The sequence below is a fragment of the Lipophrys pholis genome (assembly GCF_963383615.2).
Source record: "Lipophrys pholis genome assembly, chromosome: 13".
NCBI lineage: Eukaryota > Metazoa > Chordata > Actinopteri > Blenniiformes > Blenniidae > Lipophrys > Lipophrys pholis.
Window position 1 is genome coordinate 26,704,740 of NC_137632.1, and position 15,983 is coordinate 26,720,722.

General features: G+C 45.0%; 1 protein-coding gene across 2 annotated transcripts; it reads left to right on the forward strand.

Moving 5' to 3' along the window:
* Positions 1-177: 177 nt before the first annotated feature.
* Positions 178-15,490, forward strand: slc37a1 (solute carrier family 37 member 1). 2 transcript variants are annotated; one of them, XM_080477810.1, is made up of 20 exons: positions 178-426; positions 2,989-3,194; positions 4,533-4,614; positions 4,807-4,903; positions 4,996-5,074; positions 5,166-5,301; positions 6,561-6,637; positions 7,524-7,690; positions 7,925-7,974; positions 9,665-9,739; positions 10,905-11,027; positions 11,147-11,237; positions 11,537-11,599; positions 11,682-11,767; positions 12,544-12,592; positions 12,741-12,814; positions 12,940-13,018; positions 13,222-13,319; positions 13,612-13,676; positions 14,708-15,490. In XM_080477810.1, the coding sequence occupies exons 2-20, from the start codon at positions 3,139-3,141 to the stop codon at positions 14,712-14,714; spliced, it is 1,554 nt and encodes a 517-aa protein (XP_080333936.1). In that variant the 5' UTR covers positions 178-426; positions 2,989-3,138; the 3' UTR covers positions 14,715-15,490. The 2 variants fall into 2 exon arrangements, with proteins under 2 accessions (XP_080333936.1, XP_080333935.1); XM_080477809.1 differs by having other exon boundaries at positions 14,588-14,744.
* The last annotated feature ends 493 nt before the right edge of the window (positions 15,491-15,983 follow it).

The following is a 15,983-nucleotide window of genomic DNA, read 5'->3' on the forward strand; positions in this document are numbered from 1 at the left end:
TGAAACAGTCTGTTGAGGATTCATTTCTTTCAATAAAATCCCTATAAAGTGTTTTGCATTAAGTTGCATGTTGTAAGGTTTGTGAATTGACCGTCCTGTAAACACTGGGCTAGTGATGAAGTAGTTTCGAGTCGCCTCCCACTGATGGTTCACTTGAGAGAACCGAGTCAGAGCGTCGGTTCACCCGTGACTCGCACAGCAGCGTGTCTCTCTCACTCACAGGAAGTGACCGTACGTGGATCAGCAGGCAGGCAGCCGCTCCTCCGGACCAGGGGGTCTTCTCGATATCAGAAGGGGTTCCTGCTCGTCCCGTGGGGGACTGTGGGAGGTTTGTAATCCGGATCCAGCCCCGGAAAGGTCCGGATATCTGGAAACACGGAGGAAGCTCGGCTCGGAGCTCAGATCCGGAAAACAGCGTCAAAACAGGTCAGACCACAGCATCCTGAAATAATCATCATTCAGCCAGAAGAAGAGATAAACATCATCATCAGCAGATCTAAATATCATCAGCTCCACCTATAAACATGTATTTATCACAGATTCATGTCTGTAAGTCTGTTTCTATAGGTCTGTTTCTATCAGTCTGTTTCTATCAGTCTGTTTCTATTTGTCTGTTTCTATCTGTTTCTATTTGTCTGTTTCTATCAGTCTGTTTCTGCCAGTCTGTTTCTATCAGTCAGTTTCTATCAGTCTGTTTCTATTTGTCTGTTTCTATCTGTTTCTATTTGTCTGTTTCTATCAGTCTGTTTCTGTCAGTCTGTTTCTATCAGTCTGTTTCTATCAGTCTGTTTCTGTCTGTTTCTATCAGTCTGTTTCTATTTGTCTGTTTCTATCAGTCTGTTTCTGTCAGTCTGTTTCTATCAGTCTGTTTCTATCAGTCTGTTTCTGTCTGTTTCTATCAGTCTGTTTCTATTTGTCTGTTTCTATTTGTCTGTTTCTATCAGTCTGTTTCTATCAGTCTGTTTCTGTCTGTTTCTATCAGTCTGTTTCTATTTGTCTGTTTCTATCAGTCTGTTTCTATCAGTCTGTTTCTGTCAGTCTGTTTCTATCAGTCTGTTTCTATCAGTCTGTTTCTGTCAGTCTGTTTCTATCAGTCTGTTTCTATCTGTTTCTATTTGTCTGTTTCTATCAGTCTGTTTCTGTCAGTCTGTTTCTATCAGTCTGTTTCTATCTGTTTCTATTTGTCTGTTTCTATCAGTCTGTTTCTATCAGTCTGTTTCTATCTGTTTCTATTTGTCTGTTTCTATCAGTCTGTTTCTGTCAGTCTGTTTCTATCAGTCTGTTTCTATCAGTCTGTTTCTGTCTGTTTCTATCAGTCTGTTTCTGTCTGTTTCTATCAGCCTGTTTCTATCAGTCTGTTTCTGTCAGTCTGTTTCTATCAGTCTGTTTCTATCAGTCTGTTTCTATCAGTCTGTTTCTATCAGTCTCTTTCTGTCTGTTTTTATTTGTCTGTTTCTATCAGTCTGTTTCTGTCTGTTTCTATCAGTCTGTTTCTATCAGTCTGTTTCTGTCTGTTTCTATCAGTCTGTTTCTGTCAGTCTGTTTCTGTCAGTCTGTTTCTGTCTGTTTCTATCACTCTGTTTCTGTCAGTCTGTTTCTGTCTGTTTCTATCAGTCTGTTTCTGTCAGTCTGTTTCTGTCTGTTTCTGTCTGTTTCTGTCTGTTTCTGTCAGTCTGTCTGGCTCGTTTCAGGCAGACTGTACAGCACAGCCATGCTGTCAAAACTGTGGGACTTATGGAGCTACCACACACACACACACACACACACACACACACACACACACACACACACACACACACACACACACACACACACACACACACACACACACACACACACACACACACACACACACACAGGGTTGATTTAAACCTGCCAGTGATTCAGCTGCTGGAATCCGGATTGTTCTTGTGTTTTTATTGAGACGTTTGATTGGTTCCACACCATGACGATCGGGTCTCAGTAAGGAGCACCGGATCAACAGGAACTGGACAAACACAAACAATCTCAGCTTACAGCAGGCTGCTTTTTGTCATGTTGTAAAGATGCCGGCTCCTTTTCTCCGTCCTGCTTCATGGTCCAGGTCCACTTCTTATGATCTCCATGAAGAAAAGTTCTCCACGTATGCAGATGATGGCGTATTAATTAGTAGGGAACGTTCACCGTGTTGGAGAAGAGCTGGTGAATTCTAACCAACACCATGAACCCTCCATGGTTACAGTTGATATACTGACTGGAGGAAGACATGTTTTCCTTTTTTTAAATTAAACTTGTGTTTAATGCCGAGGAAGAGGCGAGGGAATGAAAACATCCATCTGATGTGTGACAATTCAGGTTTTACAGTCCAGTCGGACAACTTTATTCAACCCACAAGAGGCATTTTGTCAGTATTCTGAGTCAATAATGGAATCATTAATCTGTGAAGGAAACGATAAAGCATCAGCACGAAGGGAAAAAAACATAGGATAAAATCTAAATCAAAAAATGAGGCAGTACTAAAATAATAGGAACGATAATAAAAGAAATATTGTGTTCTAACTAAAGTAATTTAAAAGTCATTATAGAAAGCCATTTAAAATGGGTGTGGCCTGTATTTAGCAGCTTGATGCCGAGATAATAAAGGACTTTGGGAACCTGTCGGATCACCATCTGGTTGGCTGACGGTTCCTTTTTGCTTTTCCTGCCGCTGGTTCCTCCCAGATTGTCGCTTTAACGACGCAGTTTAATGAGTTTTTCTATTATACCAGCAGGTTAAATAGGCTTTCAATAAAAGACTGGTCAAAATCTAGTGTTTACTAGTGAACACGCTCTGCATCCGTCTGTGTTCACGATAAGGAACGTTCCACTAGATACACCAGAACATTACAGCTGCTATAAATGAGGGCCAAGAGAAAGGGCACTGTTACGGAGAACATGAGGTGGCGTTTGAGCTCAGCGTCACTCTTTGCACTTTCCCGCGTGACCGCCGCTCTCGCCCCGTCCCTCCAGGCGTCTCATGGAGCCGAGGCGCTCCCTCGACCTTCTGGCGCCTGCCAAGGCGGAGACGAGCCGAGCCGCGGCGACCTCCTCAGCGTGAGCTCGCCTGGAACTGGAACGCCGGCGTCCCTCCCGGGGCCCGGTCCCGCACGCCACGTCCACATGGCCCCCGTCCCTCCCGGCGTCCGCCTGCTGGCCTCCTTCAACAGGGAACAATGGTACGTGTGTCCAGATACATCATCACCATCATCATCATCATCATCATCAACCGTCGGTTTGTCTCCATCCATCCAGGTCATGAGGGAGCTTCTAGAACCTTCAGCAGGCTGTCATGAGGATTTAAAAAAACATGTTTCAGCTTTAAAAGAAACTTCACTCCGCTCGTCACGTTAGAGACGTGTTGTTTAGATGATAAGAAAAACAAACAACTTAAGTTTTCACTGGTTTTATTACAGTTTTAGTTTCTTTTAGCTGTTTTACATGTTTTCGGTGTTTTTCTTTTTTCTTTTATTTTCTACTGGTTTAAGAATTTTGGGGGGATTTTAGCCATTTTAGCTACACACACACACACACACACACACACACACCTATGTGTGTGTCTGTGTCTGTTACTGTGTTCCTGAGTTCAGATCTGTGGAACATTCCGGAAGTTCAAGTTTGTAGAAAGGTTTCTAGCTGAACCGCCGAGCTCAGCATATTTCACAAGCATCATAAAAGTTTTAGTGGTGCAGTAACACTGCGGCGTCCGTTGTTGGCACAGGGTGTAAAGCTGAGTTTAAACACACAAAGCCGACAGATTAAATCTCATCCAGTTCCGACGATGACCCGTCTTCTTCCAGTTTACAGGTGTGATGTGGAGAAACGCCCGTCGTCAGGCCCTCGGTCTCTGCCTGTCAATATATACAGTCTTTATAGGAACAATGGCTTCCATGGCTTGATATTTAGTGAGCTGATATCGAACCTGTGTGTGTGTGTGTGTGTGTGTGTGTGTGTGTGTGTGTGTGTGTGTGTGTGTGTGTGTGTGTGTGTGTGTGTGTGTGTGTGTGTGTGTGTGTGTGTGTGTGTGTGTGTGTGTGTGTGTGTGTGTGTGTGTGTGTGTGTGTGTGTGTGTGTGTGTGTATAAAGTGCCACTGCACCACTCCCAGTGTGACACGTGTCGTAATCCAGTGGTGAGACATGTGGGAGGTGGAGATTCCAGCAAGTCATTAACCTGCAGTCCTGTATTTACTTATTATGTAAGAGGAGTTTGTTCATCCTGGTGTGTGTGTGTGTGTGTGTGTGTGTGTGTGTGTGTGTGTGTGTGTGTGTGTGTGTGTGTGTGTGTGTGTGTGTGTGTGTGTGTGTGTGTGTGTGTGTGTGTGTGTGTGTGTGTGTGTGTGTGTGTGTGCGTGCGTGCGTGCGTGCGTGCGTGTCACACTGCTTCATATTCAATATAAATATCCAGTAACGTACGATATTTCAGTATTTCTTCCATCAGTAGATGCGATTGTGTTTTTGTTTTTTGTGTCTCTGGTTGTGAAGACGACGCCTCTGCTCTCTGCTTTGTGTCCGTGCAGGTACAGAGGCCTCACCTTCATCCTCACCTTCCTCCTCTACACCAGCTTCCACCTGTCCAGGAAGCCCATCAGCATTGTCAAGGTAACAGACACACACACACACACACACACACACACACACACACACACACACACACACACACACACACACACACACTCCGCACCTATCAGCCACTGCAGTGGGTGTTTTCCTGTGTGAACTCAAGAGGGGGTTTGTCTCCATGTGAAAAAACAAAAACAACAACATGGTTTCCTGGTTTGTTTCCCCCGACAGAGCGAGCTCCACAAGAACTGCTCGGCGCTCGGCGAGCTGTCCAGCCTGCAGCCCTCGCTGCTCGCCCTGCACTCGGACTGCAGCTGGAAGCCTTTCGGTTCGTAACGCCTTCACACCGACTCAGACCAGTTCCGGTTCTTCTTGGCGCTCATGCGGGAAAACAATTTTTTTTTTCCTCCACTTCGTTAGATAAGAACAACTACAAGCAGCTGCTGGGAGCCATGGATTACTCCTTCCTGTGTGCGTACGCAGTGGGGATGTATCTGAGGTGAGACTGGAGGGTAGTTTAAAGTGTTGGAGGGGTGGAGGACTGACGGAGAGTGAGCTCTGATATTGTTTCACCGCTGTGGCTTGTGCAGCGGGATCATCGGGGAGCGTCTTCCCATCCGGCTGTACCTGACGGTGGGGATGCTGAGCAGCGGCCTCTTCACCTGCCTGTTCGGTCTGGGCTACGTCTACAACATCCACAGCCTGAGCTTCTACGTCCTCGTCCAGGTCCGTGATGAAGACTGGGGGAGGGAAAAGAGCTGAGGGGTTTAGTGTCGGTCAACGTCGCTGTCGCTCCCGAGGTGGTGGAATTAATCTAACCAGGCAGCGTGTGTGAGGTATCATCATAAAATGATTCTGACCAAGTCAGTAATATGTGAGTATGAGGCCCCAGAAGTGAAGAAAGTTGCTTCACTTTTTAGTGAACGTGTGCCCATACAGGCAGATCAGAGCTTTTCCCTTCATGATGTCATTCAGGGAAATAACCACCGACTCTGGGAGTGGACACTTACTTTGACCGTCTCACAGGTATATATAAAAAAACAAACAAATATCACTGATATACTGAATAAATTCAGTATTCTATGAAAAACCGTAGCAGTTAGCAGGCGCTAGCGTTAGCTACTTGGTAGCAACTGTAACATACTCGAGTATAACGGTGAGAATAAGTAACATCGTTCAGACAGACAATATTTTAAAGTCACCATCTTCAGGAGCTTCTCTTTCTGGCTCAGATTCGACTTCAAACAGGTTGACAAGCAGCGTTTGTACGAGTCAGCAATAAATCCGCCGTAAGCATTAGCTCATTGTACCGGAAAGCCGCATCTGCTCCAAGGTTGCCAGATCTGACTCACTGTTTTCAGCACAACCACAACGTAAAACCTGCCCACCTCAAAAAACACCAGAACAAAACTCAATCTCTGTTGAAACTCTTGTTAAAACCATAAAACGTAAGTATACAACTGTACTAAAAAACCCGGAAAAAAACCCCAGGCTCCCCAAGTGGCCCAGTAATGTGGAGTCGACGTGGACAGACACAGATACAGCCTGTTCTCAGTAGAACTCACGAGAGGGACTTTTAGACTGGATGAAATTCAGGACCAAGGCGATTTATGGAAATACATTTTGAATACAATGTTGGACCTCTGACACCGATGTGGCATCATTAAAAAACAAAACAGTATAATATGGGACCTTTAAATGTCACGTGAATCATGTCATTGAACCCATAACTGATGTGCAAAACATTCAGCTGCTCCAGAGATTCTAAACCTTCAACCACATGAAATGAATATGTCTCAGACTAGTTTCAGTATCTCCACAGTCTTTACTTTCTGGGCGTATTTGATTGTGGGCAGGACGGACTGGACACCTGCGCTGAACACTTTGATGTCGTGTCTCAGGAACCGAAGCAGAAAAGACGGAATCAGGAGAATTGACCAGGGTCTTCTGTGAGTTTCTAGTTTTGAGTTTCCGTCTTGTTTCAGGTGGCCAACGGTTTGGTGCAGACGACCGGCTGGCCCAGTGTGGTGACTTGCATCGGAAACTGGTTTGGAAAAGGAAGGTGAGGTCACCGGGGGGTGGGGTAGGTTGGGGGATCGGGGGGGTGGGTTGGGGGATTTGGGAGGGGGGTGCTGATACTGAGTTTTACTATTTCTCTTTACATTATCTCCTCTTGTCATCTGCACACAAATGTCTGCTTTCTTCACCTCGTACCCTTTTAACTGCCTCCTTCTTATTGATTCTAACCCTCTCAGAGGGAAAACTGGGAGACGCAGAAAGAAACCAGCAGCCTGGAATCAACTTATAAAAAGTATTAGTAAAAAGTACAGAAAAAACCCCCACAGTAAACTAATAGTGTGATAGTACAATAGTGTGACGATCAACATGTTATCATTTTGTGTTTTCTTTTTTTTTCCATTTGTCTTTTTTATTATCTTACTTTATTGACCTCGTTGCATTTGATCAACTCACTTTCCAATCAATATGTTTCATTAATAATAAATGAACAATAAATTATACAAGCGTTCATAGCGACGTCGCTTTCTGGTCATCCAGACTCTTCCTGTCATTGTCCTGCTTAAAACCTCCTTTGGTCATATGTGATAATCTAGTTTTCTGAGACGCTGAATTTTAGGTTTTCATTACCTGTAAGCCATATTAATCAAACGTAAAAGTATTAAATGCTTGAAATATTTCAATCACTGTGTAAAGAATGTATATAAAATAACAGTTTGACCTTTACATCCTTGTTTTTGACGGCACAGCTCTGAGTGAGGCTCCAGTTTGTTTGAGAGCACGATTCTTAAATCTGTTTCACCATCTGGACTCTGCCATGGAAGAGTTAACTCCTACCTGGATTAGTCTTGTATTTCATATTTTGTGAAGACGTGCGGTCACATTAGAAATCCCATTAAAGGATTGAGGAGAATGTCGACGTGTGTGTTCAGGCGCGGACTCATCATGGGACTGTGGAACTCGCACACCTCTGTGGGCAACATCCTGGGCTCCCTGATCGCAGGATACTGGGTTTCCTCCAACTGGGGCATGTCCTTCATCGTCCCCGGACTCATCATCGCGGCTATGGGCCTGGTCTGCTTCTTCTTTCTTATTGAGCGTGAGTGCCACCTCCTGGTTGGTCCCAGGATGAATTAGTGCTCAGGCAGTGAAAACTATCTCGCGTGCACAGCCGGAGGGTGTTTGCTGAGCCGCCACCACACAGTATTTGGCGTTACAACAGTATTTTAGTCCATTTCCATTGTTTTTGTGTCGGCTTGCTCTTTTGCAAGTTTTAAATGTTGTTCAAATTGATCCCACGTGAACATTCTTCCATATTTTATCTCCTTTTTAGATCCCAACGACCTTAAAAGCATCTATGCTCAAAGTGCATCTCAAACCTCTGTGAGTACTCTGAACCTCTCCCCACTGAGCAGCGGTGGTCCAAAACACGTCCTCAGGGAAGCCAGAATTAATTAATTCTTTTTTTTTTTTGTCGGTCTTTCCTGGACAATGCACGGACGTCTTGTCTGGACGTCATATGAACGTCCAGACAAGACGTCTGGATGACGTGATGCAATGGAGAAAAAAAATACAATTGACACCTGTGATCTAGTGGGTAGGAGTGTTGACGAGGCTCAGGTTCGATATGCAGTGGAGTCACAATTTAATTTAATTTTTTTTCATTGCATTGATGTTAATATGAAATCCAGACAAGACGTCCATGAAATGTCCAGGAAAGACGTACCAACAACTTTCATTCTGGCCTCTTCTGTCTTCTGGAGGTACAGAGATTACATCATGAAGACGTGTTTTTTCTCCACTCTTTGCTCAGTGTCTGTCGTCGCTAAATGAAAATACTTTTATTCTCTCCGTCAGCTCAGATATTTCTGACTCTTCAGTTCTCTAACCTGCGTCCGCCCTCTGGTGACGGGAACACTGGACTTTAACAGGCTGGACAGAAAATTGAAGTGTTTTACATCTTATTCTTTCCTCCTGCTTTTCATCCTCTCAGTCAAAAGGTTGATGGAGACATCAGCTCGACAATTCATTGCATTTTCTGATGTTTGACTTGTGAGTCAGCAGTGGACGAGTGAGTCAACAGTTGTACGATGACAACAAGGAGAAGACTTGAAGTCAAACCAAAACAAGGCTACCACAGGTCTCCAGTTCAACCAGTCGGCTGCAGAATGTTTCACCATTATCATTCAGCATTATTTGCAGTGGCAGACGCAGTGAAAACAGACTGGGCCAGCAGGGAAACTGTTTCCTATGAGCAGTGGTGAGAGCTGTCAATCATTCATGTTTATCAGAAATATGGCTGAGAATAACAAAAACCCAAGCATTTCCCTGAGGGGGATATTCTGCTGCTCTCTATCACTCTACAAGCTCGCAAACTGCAGGAGAAAGCAGAATAAGGCTGTAACTCCACGACAGGAAGCCTTTTTACCTTCAAATGGGTCAAATTGAATCCAACTGACGTTTCCGTGATCAGAAGTGTTGCTCTGGAGGCTCCGAGCCGTTTCCTCATCCCGTCCTGACGCGTGGCATCACCCTCCTGTCAGCCCTGTGCAGGGAGGGTGGAGCGTTTCCTCCCGAGCCGCTGCAGGTCAGATGGCGTTCGTGCGTCAGTGTGACTTGATTCGACAACAGGGTGTGAAACCAGCTGAGAACAGTAACAACTACATTCTATCGGCTGGAGCCGAGAGCCAAAAGAAACACCTTCACCTCAGGGAATTCAATCTGGAGCCACAAGACGTACCTATCCTTTACCAGTGGAGATAACACAGCTTGTGTCATCTGCACTGCAGCCTTTTTAAACTGTAGGGTACACCATATTGCTAAAAGTATTTGCTCAGCTCTCCAAATCTTTGAATTCAGGTGTTCCGATCACTGCTTCATAAAATGAAAGTAGCCAAGTATTTCCACTTTCTGCTGTGTCTTTACACCGGACATGAGCTTGTATGTGTTCAGTCATGTCGGTTCCATACCTGATACCTGCACGAAATCTGCTGCTGTTTGTCATTTCAACCTGTTTCCATTCACATTGTGCTTTATAATTCTTGGTCATGTGATGAAGTGTTTCTTCACTCAGCTGGCAGCTCAGAGGTGGAACGGACTGAATGGAAACACAGAGGTTTATGTGCAGTACAAAGACAACAGGAAGCAGGTCTGTGTCTCTTGTCTCTTTCATGTCTCGTCATCTTGCTTGTCTTTAGCTTTTCTGTTCACTTCTGTCTGATAGACCGTGACAAAACTACTCATAAGCCTATATGATAATTTGATTACATTCCTGTCTGAGCATTTCTAACCAGTTCAGTGTTTCCTTCTTCGAACCACACAACAACAACAACAACAACAACAACAACAGCAAAAACTTGAAGTGAAGGTGTGAAATCACTGCATGTCTGTTGCTGTGTATAGAAAGAACATCTTCAATGTTGCAGAATTATCTAAAATAAAGAATCGGAATCATTTTATTTCAAATTGTATTTGGAAGTTCCAGCTTTTTTTAAAAAAAGAAAAAGGCATAAAACAGACTTAAGAGAACACGTGAAGACAGTAAACTCAGATATTCAGGCTTTTTCCTATGCTGCCTCAAAGGCTGTGCAATGCCCTCCCTGACCACCAGGGGCCCCCACAGGCTACTGATGTTTTTAAACAAAACGTAAAACGTAACCTAAAAAAAAAAAGGCATTTTTTGAAACGTCTCTGATAGTGCCCATCGCTCCTACCATGCATAGTTAAAGTTAACCGTCAAAGTAATTTCCCCAAGCGATCAGTAAAGTCTGATTTCTTTGTTTTCTAACTGTTGAGATATGACATGCTGCTTTACAGCACATACACAGACTGAGAGTGGGAAAAACTGCCTGCATGGGATGATAATGTTTTACTTCCCATCATGCATTTCATATGAGGATGCTAATTTAGTGTGCTTCAGCGCCCCCTGCAGGATTGTACACCACCTGCATATCAATGTGTGACCACCACTGCAAACAATGACTCACAAAAAGTGTAATCCGATTACTGATATTAATGTCAGTGATGTGTAAATGTGTGTTTCTAGTGCTCTACTGATGGCGGATGCTGTGTGGTTCTAGATCCTACATCTACATGTTGACGTGTCACAGAGTTTTATTGTTTTATTATCACATTATAACTGTGATTCTCTCTGTCTTTTACTGTTTGTGTTGCTGAGCTCCTTTGTCCGTTTCTCACACTATTGTTGTCTTCTTTGGCAAACATTTCTCGATATTTCATGGCCGTTGACTTGTCTGTCGTTGAGGAGATAGACAAAGTGTGAAAGGACGGTCTGTTCTCTCTGCTCTCCTCAGAGTTACGACACGGAGCTTCTGTTGCCCCAGGACAGTGTGTGCATCCCCCTGCAGCCGGTGGTGGTGGTGAAAAGCAGCGCTGAGCCGTCTCCCATCAGCTTCATGGGAGCTCTACAGATACCTGTGAGTGTTCTCTGTCTGGGTGGTTGTGGATACGCTCTTGTGTTGTGCAGTAGAAATATTCTCGCGGGCCCTTTGGGTACAAACGGTTCTCGTGTTGGTGTGTCCGGGCGTCTCTGCAGGGGGTCATCGAGTTCTCGCTGTGTCTGCTGTTTGCGAAGCTGGTCAGCTACACGTTCCTCTTCTGGCTGCCGCTTTATATCACCAAAGCAGGTGAGGATCCCACGACCCAACACAAACACCATCCTGCTGCTGCCCACCTGGAACACAGGTTTCATTCATCCTCTTGGTGTGTGTGTGTGTGTGTGTGTGTGTGTGTGTGTGTGTGTGTGTGTGTGTGTGTGTGTGTGTGTGTGTGTGTGTGTGTGTGTGTGTGTGTGTGTGTGTGTGTGTGTGTGTGTGTGTGTGTGTGTGTGTGTGTGTGTGTGTGTGTGTGTGTGTGTGTGTGTGTGTGTGTGTGTGTGTGTGTGTGTGTGTGTGTGTGTGTGTGTGTGTGTGTCCGTCCACATCAGCACACCTGGATGCAAAGAAGGCCGGCGATCTCTCCACCCTGTTTGATGTTGGAGGAATCGTGGGTGAGTGCTTCACATCTTTTTAAAATTTTTTCAGTCTTGAGATGGTCAGAGAAACTTCATGTGTGTGTGTGTGTGTGTACAGGTGGGATCCTGGCAGGTGTGATCTCAGATAAATTGGGGAAGAGAGCCTCCACCTGTGCAGTCATGCTGCTGCTGGCTGCTCCCACAGTAAGTCCACAGTCTCCACTTTACAGTTTGTTGTGGAAAACTCATCCTGGGTCCTAAACTACGAACCAGGATCTTCTCTTATCGGGGTAACTTCAGGGATTGACCCTGGGTTTTCCGTACTGCGCCGCTGGCTTGATCTGGAATGATGCAGTTAATAATAATAATGAGCACGCCTGACAGAACAGCACAAACATGGGTTTAGGGAACACACAAGTACTCGTGCCGTCACGGTGATGAAAGAATATTCCAACACAAAACGCACGCACACGGAGGAAACTCAGCCTGAAAACAAAAAGAAGAGCAGTGAGGAAGCTCTGCCCAACATGTTTAGTAAAGTTAAATTGAGTTATTACGGTGCTGTGCCGTCCGTTTATATTGTCAGATGAATTAACATGGTAAAATCTCACACAGTCACGCTTTAAACAAGTCGGGAATTTTCTGGCTTTGGACCCGGTTTTAGCCTGGTGGATGTTATGATTGGCCCTTCAGTCCGTAGACTGCGCTGCTGGGTTTCTCCGCGTTTGCGATTAGTCAGACGCCGCAAACTCCGCCCCTTTCCTGTGCATTGACCCTGAAGGAAAAACTCTGGGTTGAATCACTGAGCTGTTAACCTGCTTCGTGTCGACAGTTATCAGGATCGCGCATGTCTGGGTAAGTTAACCAGGAAACGCAGAGATATCCTGGGTATGTTTATTTCATAGTCAGAGAGGCTTCAGGAGGAGGCTGTGATGTTCTGACTCTTCCTGGGTCGTGACCTGCTGTGTTCTGTCCCGCAGCTCTACGGCTTCTCAATGATCAGTGAGCTGGGTCTGGGACCGACTGTGGGTAAGAGCCACACACATCACGGAAAACCATCCAAATAATATTTGTACGGCTCAAGACGAGCTGGAAGGCTTGAGGAGAAGATGCACGTGTGTTACACGTTTTCATTTATGTCACGTGGATAATTCGACAGTGTGTGGTTGTTTCAGAGCGATGCTGCTCCTGTCTGGAGCGCTGGTGAACAGACCGTACGCCCTCATCACCACCGCCGTGTCGGCTGATCTGGTGAGCATGTGCCAGCCTGCATTCACACCCACTGTTTCCACACTCTGTGTTCAGTCTAGTAAAGTTCTGATCTGTGTGTGTGTGTGTGTGTGTGTGCGTGCGTGTGTGTGCCTGTGTGTGTTCAGGGGACCCACAAGAGTCTGAAAGGAAATGCCAGAGCGTTGTCCACCGTCACAGCCATCATCGATGGAACAGGATCTGTTGGTCAGTCTCGCTTAATTTATCTCCAATGAGAAGCACACAGTGTGTCGCACACAGTCACTCAGTGTGTGTGTGTGTGTGTGTGTATGTGTGTGTGTGTGTGTGTGTGTGTGTGTGTGTGTGTGTGTGTGTGTGTGTGTGTGTGTGTGTGTGTGTGTGTGTGTGTGTGTGTGTGTGTGTGTGTGTGTGTGTGTGTGTGTTCTCAGGAGCAGCCCTGGGCCCCCTGTTGGCCGGCGTCTTATCGGCGGGCGGCTGGGATCAGGTCTTCTACATGCTGATGGCGTCTGACTTCATCGCTCTGTTGGTGAGCAGCCGGTGTCCAAATCAAATGTGCCAAAGAACAACGAATAACATGAAGCTGAATGGAGGCTTTTTTTTTTTAAAACAGTGCTGCCAGTAATATTTGGTGTGTGTGTGTGTGTGTGTGTGTGTGTGTGTGTGTGTGTGTGTGTGTGTGTGTGTGTGTGTGTGTGTGTGTGTGTGTGTGTGTGTGTGTGTGTGTGTGTGTGTGTGTGTGTGTGTGTGTGTGTGTGTGTGTGTGTGTGTGTGTGTGTGTGTGTGTGTGTGTGTGTGTGTGTGTGTGTGTGTGTGTGCAGCTTTTACTGCGGCTTGTCACCAAGGAGCTGACCTCATCCAACTCCCATCCCGTCTTCACTGTGGAGTAAGTCCTTGTTTTACTTCACAGTTGTGTGTGTGTGTGTGTGTGTGTGTGTGTGTGTGTGCGTGCGTGCGCGTGTGTGTGTTACATAAACACACACACATGACACATGACTCTGTTTGTATCCATACACTAGTGGTGGGACTTTACCATGTCAGTTTGAATTGATGAATTACTGACAAAATGACAAAAAGAATAGTGATGCACGATGATGTCGGCACATCGGTGGTATCTGTCGATAAACACGAAACAAATTAAACAGCGGCATGAAGCGCAGCCAGCGGGGGCACGCCATGAGCACGCCAGGCCTTTCTCTCTTATTACTGAAACAGTTCAGCGAAAAGTATTTCTGAAAACATTTTGAGGTGAGAATGGATCTGTGGCAAACCGAGGACAGGTTCAGCAATCTCTTCTCTCTTTGAGTCCGACTCCGAGGCATCGGACTTCCGCTCCCCCGCTCCTCATTTGCGTGAAGACGCGTGGATTAAACTTTATGCAAATTAGCTGAGGTCCAATGAGTAACAGTGTAGAACGAAAACGTGGGTCCCTGTGCATGACCTTTGACCCCCACTGCTGCTTTAAACAGGACGGGGAAATGTGGAAAAGAAGAGATTAGTTGAGTTGATTTCATGCTACAAATATCAAATACATGTTGGTTAAAGTCAGAGACATTACATGAGTCTCTGTAATTCCCATAATTCCTTGCGGTATATGTGCTTGGTCATAGTTTGGCCCTCAGTGGTGAGGATATGTTAATTTGCTGGTCTGCAGCTTCATTTTCACAACTGATGGCAGGATTAGTCGCCTCATAAAACCACTAAATGATTTTATAATAATAAGAAATTATCATCATGTCATTTTCTACCATATTTCACACAGCTCACTACTGACGGTGTTAATGTTTGTCTCTACAGGTTGAAGGAACAATGAAAACACACACACACACATGCACACACACACACACACACACACACACACACGCACACACACGCACACAGAATATTGAAACCACTTGTGTCGGACATGAAATCTAGATGGTGAAGCACCTGCAGCAGGTGAAGCAGTGGACTGTGGAGGTTCGAGTTGTGGAGGTGTGAGGTGTCGGAGCAGCCACAGCTTCAGCGGGAGATTCAATCAACACGTCCCGAACCTGCGCATGTCCCGACCGTCTTTGTCTTCTGTCCAGTCGTCACTCCCGGTCCGCGCAGTGACCGGCTGGGATACGAGAGGAGCCTTGCTCTCAACGTCTTCATTGGGATTTTAGCTGAAATGAATGAACATTTCTCACCGTAGCAGCTATTGAAGCGGCAGCTTCCAGGGCTAATGATGATCCCCTCTACAAACAATAACTATGTGAAGTATAGTTTATTTGTTTTGGAGTGTGTTTATATGTGGTCTTTATTCAAGTCTCTTTACCTCTTGAGATTATAAGAATCTGCAAACCAACACAGTTTAATTGGACTCTTCAGACTATTTTATGGCTTTAAAAGCTTTTATATCATCTGGTTTATGAGCTCCCTCTAAAGTCACACAGGAGCAAAAACAATTGAAACGGTGGCCAATTTTGTTCTGTGTCCTGCAGGTCCCAGGAGGTCTGCTCAGGGCTCTTTGAACGTGTTTGTAGCCTGTACTGCCCCCTTGTGTCTGAGCAGCTGTATTTCACGGGATGAACCTGCAGTGAGGGTGATACTTCCAACACTTCAGTGTTGTGTTGTGAAGTTTCACGTCTCTTCTCTGCGGGCGTTTCTCTCACCTGGAAGCTGCTGCTTCTATCACTTTGCCTTACTGAACCAAAGAGATTATCACATCACAGTGCCAGTTAAATTATTTCCACTTTATTTCTATATCGTTTCAGTTCTGTGGAGGTTTTTTTTTTTTTTTTTTTTTTTTATATATTTTGTTGTGAAATGAAGGCACCAAAGCTGTATTTTTATATCTATATCTATATATATATATATATATAGAGAGAGAGAGAGAGATTTTTTTCCTGAGTGGTAGGGTGACCTGACATGTGATGAATGTAAAATTCTGTCATGGTTCTAATTTCCGGTGCAATGTGGACAAGTCGGCTTCTGTCCGAGAAGCTGCTCATCGAGTGATTCAAGAAGAATATTTAGATATCGAACATTTCCGATGATTAAAAAAAAATTTAAGTGTGATTTGTTTTCTATTTATCGCTATAAATCTGTTAATTTATTACGTGGTGGTGTGTTTCTACGTCTCTGGGATCATTCCTTGGTGGTAGCATTGAGAATCCTTCTGGCCTTCCCCCACAACACCACATGTTGTGTGTATTTATTCTGTCATTGG